Below are 21,249 nucleotides of genomic sequence, written 5' to 3' on the forward strand. Positions count from 1 at the left end.
GGGAGAAGAAGTTTCCCCCTTTGTCATTTATCTTTTTATCACTCGCCGTCGGCGTTAATTGGGGGAAGGGGGGGGAGGGATAGTAGTAACTTCGTCAAGAAAGTCAGCGGGACGTATGGCGAGGCGCGCAAAATTTCCGCGCTTCTTCTAATTACCGCGTGAGATAATTACAAGTTTCAAACGCAAACTTGACGGGCCCGTTATTTATACAGCAATTAGGCTCTCATTCAACGTCCGAGCTAACTATATCCGAACTTCACGCGCGCGCTTCTCGTCCTTTTTACACACCTCGCCCTCCTCCCTTTCCCTGCTGCTTCCCTCCCCCCTCTCCCCCCCGTCCGCCTCTCTGCGGCATTCTCGGCGACAACTGTTGATATGTATAGCTCGCGGTGCGAGATGAGTTTTTGACGATTACGTAACTTCATACGCAGAGCGCAAACCTGTGCGAAATGTCGAAAGCTCAACCTCGCGTTGTTGTGTGTAAGACGATTTTTTTCTCTTTTATTTTCCTCTCGAGGATGAATATAAAAGCTCGCGAGCGGTTCAAAGCAATTTTTTTTTCCCAAAATACGATACCGAGAATCTCTTTCTTCCGCTCTCGATCTCTCTCTTTCTCTTTCTCCCACCCTCCCTCTATTCGTCTCTTTCCTCCTCCTTCTTTCTCTTTGTTATCCTTTGTGTCTGCTTGCGGAACAAGGCAACAACAAACGATCGAGAATATGCACCTGCCTCGCGCTTTGCCGCGCGCGATCCTCTTTGACGTCGTTCTCCGGACTTTGAGTGTCGCGAGAAGAACGAGCAGAAGCGGGAGAGAGGGGGGGAGAGAGGGGGGGAGAGAGAGAGAGAGAGAGAGAGAGGGAGAGAGAGAGAGAAGGAGCAAGTGCTGAGGGAGCAACATCTCGCTCGAAAAAAAAAAAAAGAAAGAACCGCTTTTCAAAGCGGATACACGCCCCTCCTGCACCCCTCCTTCTCTCCCGTTTCGCTGGTACACGGACAAAATGTTTTGCCATTCCGCGCATTTATCGAGCACGCACGTCGGATACTCCACAACCCGCAATACGGAAAGCGATTCTCTAGGCGAAGCTGTCGGGAAGGATTTAAATCACGTACATCCTACGAGGCGTCCTTCCTTTCTCACTCTCGCTCCTCCTCTCTCTCTCTCTCTCTCTCTTTCTGTATCCCTCGTGACTATCCGCGGATCGAAGTCTGGTTTGGCAAATAAAATCCTCGTCCACGAAGCCTCTTATATACCGCCGCGGCGATACTTTTCTTGATCGATTTCTGTCGATATAGCGCCGTCGCTTTGGCAATTTATATAAAGTTTGAGAAAAACACATTTTAATGCGGAGGTCAACAAAGTAATTTGCATGCCATACACGGCGAAATATGAATTATCCGATCTGCTTCGGCAGTAATGGGCGGTAATCAATTTGAGGAAGTTTTAATTGAGAAGTGGAATACACCGTAACGAACTGTAAAGTTAAATTAACTTTTCATTGAGGCAAGCGCTTTCTCCTCCCTCCCTCCCTCTCTCCCTCCCTCCCTCTCTCACTGTCTCTCTGTCTCGCCGCTATTATATAAAATATTAATTTGGATATGAAACTCCTGATGAGAGGTGCCGCATCATCAGCGCAAAAGTTAATCACATGCAGAGAACTATTTGATTGGTACAACTGAATTTCAGTCGCGACTACACCGAAAGCTCCGTTCCACAGAAATCAACTGAAAAGTTGCTTGCAACACAAGAGAAATTCCGTTAGGAGGTTTTTGTCGTCTTAGAAATACAAGATGAGGAATCTAAAACAGAGCACCTGAATAACTTTGGAAATATGAGAGATAGAACAAAACTGGCAAATATAGAAGTTGTAGCGTTTTAAGTAACTCATCACATAGCAATGTGTAAAAAAAGTATGACCTTAACCGCGTCGTCATCAAGTTTACAGAAAAGTCACCTTGAATGTTTTTAATAGAAATGCCATAATATTTTTTATTATGTGTTTATTATATTTTTTCTACCAAATAACTTTTCTGAAACATTTTTTATTTGCCTAATATTTTTTGAAATATTTAGGGAAAACTTGGCAAGTGAAATAAAGTAAATCTAGTACCGCTTTTTCTTCCGACAAATAATTCCGACCGAGATATCGTAAGCCAAATATTGAAAAAGTTACCAAATTTTCCTTAAAAATCTTTAGAAATAGTAGTCAAATAAAAAAGTGTTTCAGACAAAAGTTGTTCAAATTAATTGACAGAAGAAAATGATACAATAAAAAATGGAGGTTTTCATTAAAAAATTCAAAGTAACCTTTCTGTAACTTTTTTTTATTTTATTAATCCATTTTTTATTATATTTTTTTCTAACAATTAACTTTTGTTTGAAATATTTTTTATTTGCCTAGTATTTTTTAAAATATTTAAGGAAAAGTTGAAAAATAGAGTAAAAAGATCTAGTACCACTTTTTCTTCCGAGACCAATATAAGCCGAATATTGAGAAAGTTGTTCAAGTTTTTCCTTAAATATTTCAAAAAATATTAGGCAAATGAGAAAATGTTTCAGGCAAAAGTTGTTCAAATTAATTAGAAATAGAAAAAGATGATATAATAAAAAACAGGGATTTTCACTTAAAAAGTTCAAGGTCACCTTTCCACTTAAAAAGTTCAAAGTTTCAAGGTGACCTTTCCGTAACGTTGATGACGCTGTTCAAGGTCATATTAATATTGCTATATGATGCGTCACTTAAAATCCTACAACTTCTGTATTTGACGTTTTTTCTATCTTATTTTTTAAGTTATTCAGGTGGCCTGAATAACTTAAAAATTCAGGTTTTAAGTGCCTCAACTTGTACATCCGGCCACCTGAACCGAACATTAATGTTGTCGAGGGCGCAAGTTTCGTTCTTCACACGAACAGAGCGTCCCCGTCTACGTGGGTGGCTTGCGCGGCCGGTTTGAAAATCACATCATCGGCAGCGTCATGCAATTTCCTCAAATGAATATTTTCGGTCGCAATAGACTGAGATTTCGTTTTTATTTACACATGCAATATTTCGCGCCTTCCATGAGAGTAGCTGAATATTCCGCCGCGGCGATTATACTTTTGAGACGGAAAATTTGAATTCTTTCAGTCGAAAGCAGTTGTCGATGTGATGACGATTCCGCGATCTGCGACACAGAATTCCCTGTTACTCAAGTCGAAGCTCATGTAAACAGAAAAGAACCTCCGCAAAAAATGCTCGTTTTTCAGTCCCCGATTTTTAAATTAAATTTGATGCGAAATGACAGCTCATAATAAAACATTAATCACAAAAAAATTTTACATTGAGCATACAATTGGTTTCAGAGATATATAGGGTCAAAGTGGTCACTACCTACTAAGGAAGTTTGACACTAATAACGTTTTATCGCACGAATTTTTGCGAAATTCAGTACCTATGGGTTCTTTCAGTTGCTTATTACGAATTCGATGTCAGATTTAAAAAATTCAAGATGGCGGATGTAATATAGCGGACACAACTAGTGAAACAATTATTTACTTTTATTAGAACTATTATGTTGTGGTTCTTTTCGGCTAGCTGATTGCGAATTTTCTATCAGATTTACATTTACCTTCAGTGTAGGCAAGATGAAAAAGTTATTCAGCCAATGAAGGCAAGATAAAAATGTTATCCAGCCAGTGAAGTCAAGATGAAAAAGTTATCCAGCGCCAATGAAGGCAAGATAAAAATGTTATACAGCCAGTGACAGCAAGATGAAAGTTATCCAGCCAATGAAGGCAAGATAAACTTCTAAATATAACAAATAAAACTATCACGTTATCCTTTATGCGTCATGTAACGTATCAATTTGAATTTGATTTTTTATAAAAGAACAATAAAAAAATGCATATCCGCTCAAAAATGTCGTTGAAAAAATACTTTCGAAAATCTAATCGAAAATTCACAATCAGCCTAGCCAAAAAAACCACAACATAACAGTTCCGATAAAAGTAAATGATTGTTTCACTATGTGTGTCCGTCATGTTGCACCTGCCATCTTGAATTTTTAAAATCTCACATCAGATTCATGATCAGCAACTCAAAGAACCCATAGATACGGAATTTTGCAAAAACTCGTGCGATAAAGCGTTATTAGTGTCATACTTTCTTAGTAGGTAGTGACCACTTTGACCTTCTACATCTCTGAAACCAATCGTATGCTCGATGTAAAACTTTTCTGTAATTAATGTCTCATCATGAACTATTTTTGGCATAAAATTCGATTCCAAAATCGAGGACCGAAAAACGGGCAAAAAAAAAATCGACCCTTTTTGCGGAGGTTCTTTCTTGTCACAACTACAAAATATCTTTTCGCGTGCAAGTTAACACCGACGAGCGCTACCTCGATCTCCAAGCGAGTAATCGGACGCGCGACGAGCGGGCATAGTTCTAATAGAATGACACACGACCGCAGGAGGCACGATTTCTACCGCATAAAATCTATTTCAGATCGTCGACTGTCGGAGGAGTGGCCTCGACACGGTACTGTGGGACCGGCAGAAGCTCCATGGGATCCGCGAAGAAGGCAGGAAGAGAATGCTGCTAAAGCCAACTAATGACCGACGTAGATTGCGCACTTGGCTCTGCTCAACGCCAGCGTCGGCCACCACCATCACCTCGCCGCTCTTCGCCGTAGCTTAGACGTTGTCCTTGTGGTTGTCCTACCCGCGAGTCTTCTCGGCAACGCGGCGGCGCGCATATCATCGCGGATAATCGTCGTCGTCGCACATCACATCGCACGACCACTCGACGTCCTCGCCTTCTCGCGAACGCCAGCGTGTCCCCCGGCGCGCCGACGGGAAAGAAATCGCAGACGCCAGGACTGCCGGCCGGGCAGGTTTAGCAGAACTTGAAGAGCCGCAACTTTACGGTCCCCCGCGAGTAATCGCCGGCGAGCCGACGGGCGAAAGTCCCGACACGTTCATAACGGCCGAACGAGCCGTCCGCGCGCGCGGCGACAGATAAATTCCCCCGCGTGTGCCCGCGCCGACGTGCAAAACAAATTAGAGGAGAGCCAGCGAGGGAGAGGGAAAACAAAAAAGCGAGAACCGAAAGAGCAAGAGAAAACAACAAGGACACGCAAGGACGGGGGCTCGAGAGCGCGCGCGCGCGCGAGAGAGGGAAAGAGAGGGAAGGAGAAGGAGAGGGAGAGGGAGGCGGTCGTCGTCCACGGCGCGTTGATAAACGTTGAGTAATGGGGACGCAAATTGCGTGCGAGGAATACCGCGTGAGAAACGACCGGCCGATGCAAATTCTTCTGGTCGCGAGGCCGACGCAGCAGCAGCCGGCGGCGCTGCCGGACGCCGTGATTCTGTCGGAAGGCTCGTCCACCCGCGACCACGTGGCCCGCGCGGGCCCCAGCAAGATGGCCGTCCTCCGTGGTCTCCACGGCGCTCTCAAGAGGAGGGACGCGTGATCGCGTCGAGGGAACTCGCTCGCTAATTCCTCGAATCAGAATCGTCGCTCGCGATCCACGCGGATTTCTCCCGGTTCTTCGGGGAACCGCGAGATCTCGCGGAGGACGGGAATCCTCCATTGAACTCTCTTGAGCGCGACGCGGCGTGTCCTGGGCTGGAACTGTCAGCCGACTGTAATACAGCCGAATCGAAATGGCGCGGGGAGACATTGCATACGTCGTAATCGTTACACCGAATGTTCGCGAATGACAGCGCAGATGCGCGCAAATTACTAACGCACAGACCGGCGAGCGTGATCGTCCACCAGTGAGCGACGCACGGGGTGAGGGAGGAAGTGCGGCTGTTCGGAAGTGAGACACCTCGGCGCATAAGAGAGATTACGGCGAACTGCTCGACACGCGCCCCCGCTGCCCCGCTGGTATTTGTCCACGCCCGCGCTAGAGAGAGACGGGAAGAGCGTCGAGTGGCATCGAGGGCGCAGGATCTCGCCCGGCAACTTTTCCCGTCGCCCAGAGGTCGACGAGAAGATCAAACAGGGGAGATCGAGCACAGAGACACGAATAAGACGCGCTCGCTCGAGCTCCGCGAGGCGGGGGAGGGGGGAGGACTACGAGGGGTCGCGTGCCGGCGTCGGCCGGGACAATCGCTCGCGATCCGCTCCCTCTCTCTCTCTCTCTCTCTCCTCTTTGCGATACGTCATACCCACTACCATACCATCCGCGGCTGAGGCAGGCGAGTGGTGGAGAAGGAGAAGCACGATGGCGGGGACGGGGGTGGGCGTCGGCGGCGGGGGGATGCTGAGGACCAGGCGGAGGGATGTCAGCGTTAAGCCAAATAGAAAACTCGACCGGAAGTCCTCGAGAGGGATGATTTACGAGAACGAGGAGCTCAGACTGAGGACCATTCACATCAATGCCGAGGTGGAGCAAGGTAAAGACCGAGCGACGGCGGGGCGGGGGGAGGAGGACGAAGGGTAGGAGTGTGCGGTAACTCGCGCGGATTTATCGGCGACTCGTCTCTCGGCGGGGGAGAAAAGTCGCGACTGTGCGTCGGGGGACGGAGGGGGGTCTCGAGTGTATCCTTACGGGGAGGGGAGGGAGTTATACAATGCCGCGATTACTCTTCCCTTCGCTCCGATCGTCCGATCGCGCAGGGTTAACTGGGATATTCTCGGAGGACTGGCCGAGGAGGAGGAGAAGGAGGAGGCGAAACGTCCGCGCGCGAAGTGATGCTGCGCATCGAGCTGGGCGATTATGAAAATGTGGCGACCCGAGACGAAGGGGGCGTGAGACGACGGCGCAGCCTCTCGCGATAGTCGGAATTATTGGCCGTGCTCGCGCAAGTTGGGACACGGCGTTGATCCGTTTAACACCTCTGCGTCCTGTCCGATCGATTAATTCGCCATTCGCTCGGTCGGCAATTTCGCATGGCGAGTCTGTCTCTCTTCTCTCTCTTCTCTCGGCGAGAGATGCGAATGGCGAGCGTCTCAGACGAGCTTCACCGCGGTTTAATCGATCCGAACACGCTGTTGCTTGAATGATTAATATGTCATTATAAACAAACACTCGCACTCGGTGACGAAATTAATTTCGCAGGGACTCCCAGTGCGCGTTAGTGGCAGACCGAGCTAACTGATGATGTTAAATATTTGATCCTGCGAGCGCCGCGACTGCGCCGGAACAACCACGGATTAATTCGGCTGACTCGTTGGAGGAATTTTTCATACGCGTCGGAACGGTCTCCCGCGACCCGCGAAATTCGATTAAAGTTGCCGGATACTTGGCGACTAAGAGCGAGGGATCGGCTTCGTAATTCGCGGCTGATACGCGGGGTGGTTCGCTTAGCGAGTTGGAGAACCAACCCCGAATTCACTGGGGAATACGTTATCAACCCCCATCGAACGTTAGTGACAATTTGACACCGTTTGAAATTCATATGAATGGATCTTTTTCTCCCGCAATCCGATTAATGTCATCTTTTGGCTCCTGGCTTTGTCAAACTATAAAACGCCATCGTTATTTTAGATTTTACTGGTAAAACTTCAATTAGCGTATCGATTTACTTGCGAATCAAATCAAACTGTCTATTCATATCATCAGATTCGAGTTTTGAAACGAACGTCCGATGAGGATTCATTCTCACATGGCCATGGTTCCTCCTCCCCTCCTCTCTCTCTCTCTCTCTCTCTCTCTCTCTCTCTCTCTCTCTCTCTCTCTCTCTCTCTCTCTCTCTCTCTCTCTCTTCTCTCTCTCCTCTCTCCTCTCCTCTCTCTCTCTCTCTCTCTCTCTCTCTCTCTCTCTCTCTCTCTCTCTCTCTCTCTCTGTTTCTTAAGACAGGAACGTTTGCTATGCGCAGAAAATATTCTGTAATGACGACTAGAAATTTTCTGTTACATGAGCTTCGATTGCAGTAACAGAAAATTCCGTTTCGCAAATCAAAGAACCGTCACAGCATCGACAATTGTTTTCGATTGGAGGGACTAAAATTTTCCGACTCGAAAATATTTTAGGGGTATGCAACGAGTTTCCGTCATACGTATTTAGGCAATGTTTTTATTAATATTATTATAAATGACATGGGATCTTTAATCAAAATATTTTTATTATCTGCTACTTTTTGCCATCTTTCAGGCAAGAGATGGATACCGCGATAAAAGAAGTCTTTTTCGCTCTTGGAATGAATGAAGTTATCGATGAATTGTTGCACTTCCTCAACATTGCGAAATCGTGTATCAGAAAGACTGTGCTGCATAGAACGAAACAAGTGAAAATCCGACGGCGCAATATCTGAGTAATATGCTGGGTAGGACTTGCCATTGCAATTCCATTAAAGTTTCCCGGGTCGTCGATGCAACATGGGGCCTGGCATTGTCGTGCGGAAGAATCACTTTGTTCTGCTTTGTCGCAACATATGCCCGCTCCTCGATCAATTGCTCATTCAACCGCCTCAATTATCGACTATATAATTCCGTGGTGATAGTCTGAGATGGTTTTAACAGCTTATAATATAGCTTATAATATAGCTTGCAAGGGCAAGTCCCAGATACACCAGATACACAGGAGGACCTTATGACCATGAGTATTTCGTTTTGGCTGGGAGAGTTCTCCAGGATTTACGATCTTGTGCGATTGGGATTGTTATAATAAATCGATTTTTCGCCTCCAATCACAATTCGATACAAAAAAGACTCGTGTTCTTCGAAGCATAGTGATAAATATACTTATTACCTATTTATTCTCATATTTTCATGAAATATTTCATATTTGAGGGATTCTTATCGGGTTTTTTGCGTTCTTTAGCTTCTTATATGATATGGGAACATATATGAAAGGTTGAAAAGTGTTTTACATAAGTTGTCCATTTATTATAAATAAAAAAGTGTGAAAAATATACATTTTTAGAAAAAAATCATTTTCCACGAACTACGAGTGAATTTTTTGCTCAAAATCAAGATTTGGGGTTTTGTTGGGTCGCTGATTCTGATACGAATCTGAGGTCCAAATTCCAAAATTAATTTTCCAAGATGGCGGATTCAAGATGGCGAATTATAGAATTTTTATTAAATTAGCTAAAATTGCACTCTGTTTAGTTTTTGAGGTCGCTGATTACGAATCTGAGGTCCAAATTCTAAAATTTTCTAAGGTGGCGGATCAAAATTTTTATATGATTAGTTGAAATTGTATTTTAGTTAGCTTTCAAGATCACTGATTACGAATTCAAGGTCCAAAACTCATTGTTCAAGATTGCAGATTCAAGTTGGCGGATCATGGAATTCTAATATATTTACCTAACATTGTCTTCCGCTTAGTTAATTTTTCATATTTGTGGCCGCCATCTTGAATTTTGAAAATCTGATAACGAATTCGTAATCAGCGTCTCCGTAGACTCCACAATACCCGCTGTCACCGAAACTATCGCAATTTTTCATTTTTGCGTCCGCCATCTTGGATCCGTCATCTTGAATTTTGAAAATCTGATAACGGATTCGTCATCAGCGACCCCAGAACCCCCCGTATATAAATTTTCATGTGATTCGTATTTTCTGAAAAATACGTGCCTCAAAGGGTTAAGCAACAAAAGGCAAATATTGACTCGGCTGGCAATAACGTTCTCGGATACTTCATAGGGAACCCATTTTCCATCCTTTAGAATTTCCCGCATCTTATGCAAGCGTCGAATTACAGTACTCTGATTAACATGTGACCTTTTCGCAAGTTCTATCGCTCGATTGAGTCGAATCTTTTCGCAATAACGCTTCCAAGTCATCCGAACTCATCTCTTGCGGTCGTCCGGCACGCTTCTTGCTTTTCAAGTCAGAATCGCCACTTTTAAAACGCCGAAACTACTCAGGACATGAACTTTCAACTATCGTTCCCTCATCATAAATGTCGCAAATGATTCTGGTTGCTTCGGCAGCCGTTTTGTGCCGATGAAATAAAAAAGCATACAATGACGAATATGCGTCTTATCGACTTCCATCTTTATACGAATTAAAAATGTTTCTGTCAATGAATATGAATCAATTTCTACGCAGGTTGATCATAATCTAATAAAAACGCCTCGCAACTTTCATGTAAATAATTCACAATGCCATCTATACATGAAAGATGAAAACTTTTGTAGTACCTTTAATAGTTACCGCAGCAAAGTATACGGCTACTCTAATTCACACCTTGAGGATTCACACCTTAGCAAAAAGATAGAAAGCAGAAAGGCAGCAGCCAATCGGAAGTCGTGCTGGTAGTCTATCCTTCTCTTGAGAGAGAGAGAGAGAGAGAGAGAGAGAGAGACATACTATCAACACCAGGCCCTTAGGGAGGATTCACACCTTAGCAGAAAATAGAACAGCAGAAGCCAAGAAAATGACAAAAAGAGAGTAACAGACGCTGATATAGTCTGCCTCTCTCTTGCAAGACTATCAGCGCGACTTCTGACTGGATGCTGCCTTTCTGCTTTCTACTTTCCTCCCTAGGTGTGAATCCGTTTTCACAGAAGGCGCGGAACCATATCGTACATGTAAAAGGAAACAAAATCTCAGTCAGAAGAAATTTGTTTGAAGCAGTTGAATGACACTGTCAATGACGCAATTTTCAACTCGCTCGCGCAAGAATCTTCCCGCCCACTTACATACATAGGAACGCTCTGTTTGTTCATATGGAGAGCAAAACTTACACCCTCGCAACATTGATGTTCGATTCAAGTGACCGAGTATATTCCTGAGACGACAGAAACCTCCTAACGGAATTTCTCTTGCGCTGCAACCGAATTTTCAGTCGATTCCTGAGGAACGAAAAGTTTCAGTTGTCGTAACTGAAATTCAGTTATTGACTGAATAACTTCCTGCGTGTGGAGTAAATTTATTAAGGAGTTAGGCCATCTTGGATGGGTTAAAATCACTGTCATTTCCGGGAATTTTTTCTGAGGACATAACAACAGAAATACAAAAATGAAAATAATGTATTTATTAAGCAACTCTTTAAGAGAAAAAAAAGTATTTTTTTCTGTAAATGTTTTAAACAAAGCGGCGACGTTGAAGCCGAGAGCACTGGGAGCCCTTTTTGACCAACGCTCTCAGCGGTGTTCAGTCTCACGGTTACAATATTGGACATAAAACAAAAACGAAAAAATTCTTGTTATCTAGATGCCAGAAACTGAAGAAGTACATGTGGATATTTAGAAATATTTATTTCTGTGGAAATGGTAAACACTTGAAAAGAAATTTCATGTTTTGACCTCAAAATTTCGTGCAAAAGTGTTAATTGTGAAACAAGTTTTTAATATTTCGCAAAATCCATATGTACTTTCTTGGTTTCTAGCATCTAGATAATAAAATCTTTTTCGTTTTGTTTTACGTTCAATTCTGTAGTCATGAGACTGAACACCGCTGAAAGCGTCGGTCAAAAAGTGTCTCGGCTTCAACGCCGCCATTTTGTTTGATATATTTATAAAAAAAATACTTTTTTTCCCTAAACCCTTTGAAGCACGAATTTTTCTATGCAATAATAAAAGAAACTGATTATGTATATAGGGGTTTTCTGGGTCGCTGATTACGAATCTGGAGCCAAAATTTTAAAATTTTAAATGACGAATTCAATATAATGACTTCAAATGGCTAACTTTGATATGATATTATGGATATGTATCAAACTCGGTATATATATATGTTCTTTCGATCATAGATGACAAATCGAGAGTCGAAATTAAAAACATTCAAAATGGCGGATCCAATATGTCGACTTCAACTTTGATATGATATTATGGGTTTTAATTTCGGAAATCTGATAACAAATTCGTAATCAGCGATCCAAAAAACCTCCGTGTACCTATTTCTGTCGAAATCGAAGGATTTTTAATATTTTTGTCCACCGTATTGGATCCGCTATTTTGAATTTCGAAATCCTAACTCGGGATTCGTAATCGGCGACCTCAAAAACGTAAAATAAACAAGTTTCGTTACGATTGTTTTTATAGATAACTGTTAAATTTTTACTGAAAAATATATAATTTTATGCAACTTATTTATTTACAGGATGCTTAAAGTAAAAAGAATTGACATTTTACATTTTCAGCACGTATATCAATACCTAACGTATCTTAGAAGTGAAAAAAATTCGGACAAAAATATCAAAAAGATAGGTTAAATAATTAAAAATGAAGAAAGAAAAGGTGAGATTGTGGGATTCCACCATGCTTCGAAGGGTCAAAGAGTTGCTTAATAAATGCCTTATTTTCATTTTCGTATTCCTTTTGTTATATCCTCAGAAAAAATTCTCGGAAATAACAGTGATTTTGACCCGTCCAAGGTAACCTAAAACTTCTTAATCCAACGACGATCCAACGAAATTTCGAACGCTCGCGCGATTCCGCCGAGCGGAATTGCAGGATATTTTCGACGGGTTCTCATTAGTCTCGCTGTCACCTCGCTTGAATTATGAATTACGCGCGATATACGCGCAGCGACGGGGAGAAGCTGAATGCATTTGACGGGCGGTCATCATAGGGAATTCCTATGGCAGGCCTGGTAAACTGCAACGCGCGCGCCACGGTCACCTACAAATAGACCCGCGCCGGCGGCGACGGCGGCGACGGCGGATCGAAGCCTCCCGTATATCGCGCGGACTCGCTGCGGACTATTTTCGAGAGCTCGCCGCACCCGCCGAATTTGTCCAGTCGGCTGAGCGAGTGGTAGAGCCTCCTAGTGCCGGCGGGCTCGATCCAGCAGACTTGACTCAGTTGCTAAATGCGCCCGAGCGCGCCCGAGATGACGCCAAGCGTATCCGCGTGCTCCACTTCGCGCGCGCGCCGGCAGAAATATTTTCTTTCTTCGCGTGACGTCGGTTTATTTTGCCCCGAGGCCTGCGGAAACCTCCGGGTCTGCAGCGCGATGGAGATCGGCCGGAGTGCGCGTCGCCATTCGCCGCGACTGATAGTGCTGGTGGCCACGTGGAGATCGCGTGACTCGTGCTTCGGTTGTTGATCGGTACGTTCGCGACGAGGAGGGCTCGTTTCCGCACGCGGGCTAAACGAGCCGCGACGAGTAGCCGATCGACATCGAGAGTGATGGTCCGTCAGCTCGGCCAAAGTTCCCAAGTGAAAAGGCATGCAGCGGAAGAACATCATTGAGGTCGATCGGTCGGAGCAAACGCGGTCTCTCTCGGGGAAAGCCGATTAACGATGGTAGGTACACTCGTCGTTTCGTGTGACTCTTGCTGGACCAGGGACAATCCTCGATAGGATGAACGCGCGTAGTGTGCAGGAAGTGGCGTGACGTGGACGCGCGAGAAGGTTGAATGAGCGGCGAGCGTGCGCACCGGCGATACGTGATTCCTCCGCGAGATTTATTTACCTGTGGAGCCAAGAAAAGCTTTGTTTTGGCAAATATTCCGCGGGCATGTGGCGTCCATTCTCTCGGAACTCGAGGTCCAGATGTCGACGCTGTGCAGGCTCTAGAAGCCGAACGCGTCGGCGGCACACTTTCTTACGTAACGCACCGTTACGTCAAACACCGAAACGTCAAATCTCGGAGTTTGAGCTCAGTCGGCCGTCGTTCAGTCGATCGAGCGGTACCTCGGACTTTTTAACCGTCCCATCCGGCAATTATATCAAATTGAGTTACGAATGAAAAATCGCAATTTCTGCTTCATTACTGACTTTGACTGCATCGCGCATGCGGATGAGAGAGAAAGAGAAAGAGAGAGAAGTCACTCATTTGGACTAACTAACGTGATCGAGCGGAGGTTGAAATAAATTCGCGTGCAAATTTGCGCTTATAAGTTGATATTTAAGAAAAAAGAAAAAAAAACTGCGCCTCGCACAAATCGGGAATAAATAGTTCGACGTGAAATTTTCAAGACTGCATGCAGAAAACTATTCGGTTGACATAGTTCAATTTCAGCCACAACACACACCGAAATCTTCCGCTCCTCAGGAATCGACTGAAAAATCGGTTGCAACGCAAGAGAAATTCCGTTAGGAGAAATTCCGTTGTCTCAGAAATATATTCGGTCACCTGAACCGAACATTAATGTTGCAAGGATGCAAATTTCGTTCTCCACACGGATAAACAGAGCGTCTCTGTGTGCGTAAGTGGAGGGGGAAGACACTTGCGCAGACAGGTTGAAAATCGTGTCATTGGCAACTTCTTCGAACGAATCTTTTCGCTCGCGGTAACTGAGATTTCGTTTCACTTCACATATAGGGTGTATAAAAAGTACCGAGACGGTACACTAAGCATTTTAGAACAAAATGATTCAGACAAAAGTTGTATAGTTTCAGGGGGACGTAAAAGAACTATATTACAGGTTTTTACAGGTGATGCTTCGCCACACTTTCAAGACATTCACTGATCATTATTTTTCTTAAATGGAAACCTCATTTTTTTATTATATCATCTTTTTCTATCAATCAATTTGGACAACTTTGGTCTGAAACATTTTTTTATTTGCCTAATATTTTTTGAGATATTTAAGGAAAATTTGGTAACTTTTTCAATATTCTTTAACTTATAATACGAGGCAACTATATCTAAGTAACTACTAGTCAGAAGAAAAATAGTACTAGACTTTTTTATTCTATTTAGTCTCAAAAATATGTATTGTTATAATAGTGCCCTGAGTTGCCTTTTGTTAACTTATCGGCCTTTAGAAATTTCAAAATCATCAAATTAACAAAAGTCAGGGCGCGATTGTGACAATATATTTTTGAGACCATATAGAGTAAAAAAATTTAATACCACTTTTTCTTCCGACAAATAGTTAGCGAGATATATTGTAAGTTAAATATTGAAAAAGATCAAGTTTTCCTTAAATATGTCAAAAAATATTAGGCAAATAAAAAAGTTCTCAAACAAATTTTCGGACAAAAGTTGTTAAAATTAATTGATAGAAGAAGATGATATAATGAAAAATTGGGGTTTCCATTTAGGAAAAGTAATGATCAGTGAATAGTGGCGAAAGTGGCGCCATTTGCAAACAAAATGATATAGTTGTTTTATGTCCCCCTTGAAATCATACAACTTTTGTCTGAAACATTTTTTTCTAAAATGCTTAGTTTTCGAGACATTTCACCATCCCAGTACTTTTTACATACACCCTGTATATGTTATAGGTCCGCACCCTTTGTGAGAGTAGTCGAATACTCCGCTGCAGCAACTATATCTTCGAGACGGAAAATTTCAGTTCCTCCAGTCCGAGGCAGTTGTTGCTCTGCGGTTTGCGAAGCGGTATTTTCTGTTACTGCAATCGAATCTCAAGTAACGAAAAATTTCTAATTGTCATTACAGAATATTTTTCTGCGCGTAGTTACGAGGCGATTAATTAAGAGACCACTCAGTGCATGTTAAATCGAGAGAGAGAGAGAGCATCTTCATCATCCCCTCAGCGTACCGAGGCAAAGTCCTACGGCCTCTTCTTGTTCCTCCCGACACATTATGCAGCCGGATTATCGCGATTCGAGCGGCGTGCGCGGAAAATCCTCTGCGATTAGAAAAACTGACAGCCCCCCGAGAGGGGCTCCAAAGCGAGCTGTTGCATCAAACTGCTGCACCACCGGCGGCTCTTGGACCCTCCCCTTTCCCCGGACGCGCGCTGCGCCTCTAGATAGGAAAAGCAGACGCCACCTACGTCAGGCGCGGAGATTATTTTGAGTCCTTTTTCGACCTCTTGATAGATTACACCGCCGTGTGAAGAAACGGCGCCGGTCTAATGAACGATTTATCATCCCCCAGGCAGGGGCCAGCAGAGCCCGACACGAAATTTCTTCGATATCAAAAATATCGCGTCGTCGTCCGACTTGGAAACTGATGACCTCCGGCGCAAGAAGCGACGGTGTCCTTCTCTGTCTCTCTCTCTCTCTCTCTCTCTCTCTCTCTCTCTCTCTCTCTCTCTCTCTCTCTCTCTCTCTCTCTCTCGCGTCTCGCACGATATTAAATCACCGAGGGCAATTGCCGAGGCGGACACACGCAGCGAAGCCGGGAAACACGCGCGGGTCCGTTCCGCCGAAGGACGGCCGAATGTTGCGTCCTCAGTCGAGTTTGGGCAACACGCTAAAATCGTCGACTTGTTTAAAGTAGACTCGCGCACAATGCGCGCGCGGACGATGAATGAAAACATATAAATTTCAGTGATACGTGCGCCGCGCCGCCGCCAGTCGCGGTGCGGGGGGAGGGGGGATAACGAAGCGGAGCGATCTTTGCCGTACGGCGGCCGGCGTGCATTGCGTAATATCGCGGTCAAGGCGGATAATAAAATGGCGAAATTTATAAGAACGCCGCCGGCTTCTAAAATAACATCGGAGACGCTGATCAGTGCCGGAACACTCGTTGGACATCTCGACGCCGCGTCGTCGGACGCTTGCCCGAGAAAGAGAGAGAGAGAGAGAGAGGGGGGGGGAATCTCCCTCGAATGGAGATCGCGCGCTCTCTGAATTGACGACGAATCCTCCGAAATTTCGGCACGCCGCGCTATCTCTTGCCCCTCGCGAGTCCCGACGGAATTAGACGCTAGAGAAGGTCCTCGAGGGGGCAGCGAGAGGGCGAGCGGGCGGGCGCGGTGATCTTCGTCTGCACGCGTCCGTTCTATTTCCACTTGGGAAGCGGCGGACTTTACGGCGAAACACGCGAGAGGTTATCTCGGGACAATCGCTGAGAATTTTCCTGAGCGCGTCAGCTCTCCCCGGCATATTTCGAGTCGATTTCTCCTGTTTTTCGGGAAACCCTTCGCTCCTCGCCCCGCGCCGAGGACGTCTCCGGCGTCGTCGCCTCGGCGTCTCCGGCGGCACGGCTCTGGTGGCGCGAGACCACGAGAGACTACAAAAGATTTAAATAGTCACGTGGGCGAGAAAGAGAGCGCGAGCGAGAGGAGAGAGAGAGAGAGAGAGAGAGAGAGAGAGAGAGAGAGAGAGAGAGAGAGAGAGAGAGAGAGAGAGAGAGAGAGAGAGAGCCGCGGCGATGCTTCGTGACGCGCGATGAAGAAGCGGACGAAGAGGAGCTCGCGATAGGTAGGGATGAAGAGCGCGGCAGTGATGTAGTTACGCGCCGACTAGTTTCGCCCGGCGACTCCAAACGTCCGGCCGCACTTCAGCCTCGCTGAACTGTCAAACTCGCGGCGACGACGTCGTGACATCGCGACCGAACGGGACCGACCCGGTCCGTGACCGGTCCGGAGGCTCATCAGCGGCGCTCTCTCGTCGGCCCGACACGCCTCGACGTATCGTGATATCTCCGAGGCATCCGACGACGACGACGACGAGGCGCGCGCGCACGCGTCACGTGCTTATGTAACCTGAAAAGAGAAAGACGCCGTGACCGGAAAATTCGCGAGACTGCACGAAGAGGAGCACGCAGAGGACGAGTGGGAAGATCTAGCGGCGGCTAACGCGAGCCGAGTGTGCTAATAAAAAAGTATGACCGACTTGCACCGCCAAGGTTTCCGCAATGGTGTGGCTCTTGCCAGTGATACTCCGCAGCTACTCCGTGTTACCGACGCTCGCAGGTGCGAGGCTCCGCCGAGGATCCGAAGTCAGTCTCGGTAGTCTCTCTCGCTGATGGTATAATTTCAGTTCCAAAGAGGGAGCCCTCGCGCGCTCGCGCTTGTTCATCAGTGGTGATCCGTGGCGCTTGAGCGACGCGCCTCTGTCAACAATGAGAGACCAAGCTCCGCCTGAAATCAGCGGCTCCACTCGAGCCGGTGCCTTCGCCACTATGAATATCGCGATCCGGATGAGAGGAAAGAAGTCTTCGGTCGTTGGAAAAATGCAATAACGCCGTCGGTCGTCATCAGCCGAGCCACCGACCAGCGTCAGTCGTGCAGTGCGCTGAATAGCGCGGCTTTTCGTGGAAAACCGGCTGCCATGGAAAGCAGCCGGTCGCGCGGGGGAGGAAGCAACGAGCGCTACATCATGTCGATGCGACCGACTGACGCAGAAGTACGGATTGGCTACTTCGAGAAACGGCTGCACTCTCGCGGGAGAAACTCGCGTCGGGGATGACGTTGAGGCGAACGCGCGCCGTTAGCCAGCGATGGTGATTTGTCGATGGCACGCTGATGGGCTATTTAATGACTCGATCGGCGAGATGATCGCCGTCGTCGTCGTCGTCATCGTTCAAGCGAGCGCGCATGATTCCGTTACCGAGACGATACGCGCGTAACGCGAAAACTCGCCGCCGTCGATTCGACGAGGTCGTGGCGAGTCACGAACCGATTGGCATTTTCTCAGTGAGCGATTGGATGAACGGTGCCTTTCGAAGCCCGAAGAGATGGAAAGAGCGGGACACGGACACGATGCAGAAAAGAGACTCAAGCAGAACGACCAGGCGGGACGAGAAGGAAAGCTCGTTTCTCTCGTCGCGGAATTCCGGTACGAGCCGCTCTCCTCTCCATTTCGCACGCGCTCTCTTTGAAAACGCGTTGCTGGCACCAGCTGGCGACGATAGGCAAGCCAGTGTTTTTCTTTCTCTTCTTTTCTTCTTTTCATCATTTTGATCATTTTGATGTAACAAAATCAGTAGTACGTCAACGTTTCATTAATATCGAAAGATATTAACGCTTTCTACACGTGTCTTTTCTCGATCTTCACGGCTCACTTCCGCGACGGTTCACACGCAAAAAATTATTTGATTGATATAACTGAATTTCAGTCACGACAACTGAAACCTTCCATTCCTCAAGAATCAACCGAAAGTTCAGTTGACACACACAAGAGAGATTCCGTTAGGAGGTTTCTGTTGTCTTAGAAATACAGGGTGAGTCATTTTAAGTGACGCATTGATTTTTCTCGAAAACCAAAGCTTGTATCGAAAAATGTCTCGTACGAAAGTTTTATGATTTTCAGAGGACATAAAATGGTGCCATTGGTTTGACCTCATTTCGAGATTATGTGAAAATTATCATACATTTTTTAAATAGAAACTAGTTTAATTTTTGAGTGCATATTCTTCTAGTTTACTTTGAGAGTTTTTCAAAACACTATAACAAAGTATTTTTTTATCAAGTGCTTCTCGAATTACAAGGTTTAAAAGTTGTAACATCGCCGGCATTATCAAATAATGTTTCGTATAAAAGTTTTATGACTTCAAGGGGGACATAAGATGGTGTAATTGGTTTGACCTGGTTTCAAGATTATGTGAAAGTTATCTTAAATTTCTTAAATGGAAACCCCATTTTTCACTGCATATTCTTCTAGTTTATCTCGAGAGCTTTTCAAAACACTATAACAGAGTATTTTTTCATAAGTACTTATCGAGCTATAAGGCTTGAAAGTTGTAGTATTAGCACCGGTGTTATATATTAATACCAAAGGTACATCGTGTAGATGTCAAATCAGGTGGGGATACGTCAAGAGAATATCGACAGTTTCAGTGGAAGAATACTCTGACATCATCCTGACAGGTGCGAGACAATTCTGTTCTCCAAGAAACCGTACTGGACGATCAAACTTGAGACTGTGTGTCTCTTTTTCAATCGGAACGACTAATTCATACAAATTTCAGAACAACGTGCTTTCACATCAATAAGTACGATGGTAATGACGTTATCGGTGCAAATTCCGATTCTGTGTGAGCGGGCATACCTCCGCTTGATTTGACCTTTATGCGGTACACTTTCGTAGTACAGTCGACGGTACTGTAACGTTCAAGCCTTAACTCGAAAAATATTTAATAAAACAATACTTTATTGTAGTGTTTTGAAAAGGTAAGCTATAAGAATATGAAATAAAAATTGGGGGTTTCCGTTTAAGAAATTTAAGATGACCTTCACATGATCTCTAAACGACTATCCACTCTGGTCAAACCAAGAACACCATCTTGAGTCCTCCTTGAAGTCATGAAACTTTTGTACGAAACATTTTTCGATACAAGCTTTGGTTTTCGAGAAAAATCAATACGTCGCTTGACCCATTACTACCCAAGCAGACATTTTATAGTCGATTGGTTTTTCGCTCAGAAAAGTGATAAAATCACATGAAAACTAATAACAAAATATGTTTTCCCACGTAAAAAAACCTGATCTTTCAGAATCTGGAGTCATGATTTTGGAATTATCAACTGATAATTAAATATGGTGGCTGAAAGTTGACAAAAACATTTTTTCATCGACTATGAGCATTTTACCGAGGAGAACTTCGAAAAATTTCGTCCAGAGCTGTCAGGGATAATTAAATTGACAGAGTTTGGCTACTCGAAGGATAAACAATGATTATTGATTCTATTTTGCAACTGATTCAAGATGGTGGATGCAATATGGCGTCCAAATACGCAAAAATCATACTTCATTGTGATTTATATGTGTAAGTAGTTATTTCTTAAGTTTTGAAATCGCTGAACACGAATCTTAGATCCATTTTCAATTTTGCAAAATGACGGATGCAATATGGCGTCCGAGTGCCAGGAATTCGCCACAGATTTGTAAATCAGAAGGGGAATAAAAACATACAAATATTTTTTGCAATATTTGCCAGAAAAGCATATGCAACGAATGTTTTGAAAATTTCCATAATTCATTATAAGTTTTCAGATATATTTTGTCAAGAGTTTCAACATTCACCTGAATCATGGACTCGGCGACCTCAAAAACATATGAAATAAGTACCCATATACATGGTTCGCAATGAAGTATGATTCTCGTGACACTCGGATGCCATATTGCATCCGCCATTTTGCAAAATTGAAAACGGATCTAAAATTCGTGTTCAGCAACCTCAAAAACATAAGAAGTGACTACTCACACATATAAATCGCAATGAAATATGATTTTCGCGTATTTGGACACCGCCATATTGCATCCGCCATCTTGAACCAGTTGAAAAATAGTGAATCAATAATCATTGTTTATTCTTCGAGTAACCGAACTCTGTCAATTCAATTGTCAATTGTCCCTGACAGCTCTGGACACAATTTTTCGAAGTTCTCCATGGTAAAAAACTCATAATCGATGAAAAAATTGTTGTCAACTTTGAGCCGCCCTATTTAATTATCAGTTGATAATTCCAAAATTATGACTCCAGATTCTGAAAGATCAGGTTTTTTTTACGTAGAAAAGCATATTTCGTTATTAGTTTTCATGTGATTTTATCACTTTTCTGAGCGAAAAACCAATCGAATATAAAATGTCCGCTTGGGAAGTAATGGGTTAAAATGACTCACCATGTATATTCGGTCACCTAAACCGAGCATTAGGGCGGATTCACACCTTGGCAGAAAAACAAAAAGCAGATGCCAGAGAGAAAGACTTTCGCAAGAGAGAGACAGACTTTGTCTGGATGCTGCCTTTCTGCTTTCTGCTTTTCTGCCAAGGTGTGAA

General features: G+C 44.6%; 1 protein-coding gene across 2 annotated transcripts in view; it reads left to right on the forward strand.

Moving 5' to 3' along the window:
• Nucleotides 1–4,353: 4,353 nt before the first annotated feature.
• LOC105186433 (uncharacterized) overlaps nucleotides 4,354–21,249 on the forward strand; it is a 42,996-nt gene continuing 26,100 nt past the window's right edge. The window contains exon 1 of one of the 2 annotated variants that reach the window (XM_011146637.3): nucleotides 4,354–6,382. In XM_011146637.3, the coding sequence (XP_011144939.1) occupies nucleotides 6,211–6,382 (172 nt within the window). In that variant the 5' untranslated portion in view covers nucleotides 4,354–6,210. Of the gene's footprint in view, nucleotides 6,383–16,894; nucleotides 18,308–21,249 lie in introns of those variants that run through there. The other variant, XM_011146630.3, reaches the window with a different exon arrangement.

Source organism: Harpegnathos saltator, unplaced genomic scaffold, assembly GCF_003227715.2.
Source record: "Harpegnathos saltator strain DR-91 unplaced genomic scaffold, Hsal_v8.6 scaffold691, whole genome shotgun sequence".
Lineage (NCBI taxonomy): Eukaryota > Metazoa > Arthropoda > Insecta > Hymenoptera > Formicidae > Harpegnathos > Harpegnathos saltator.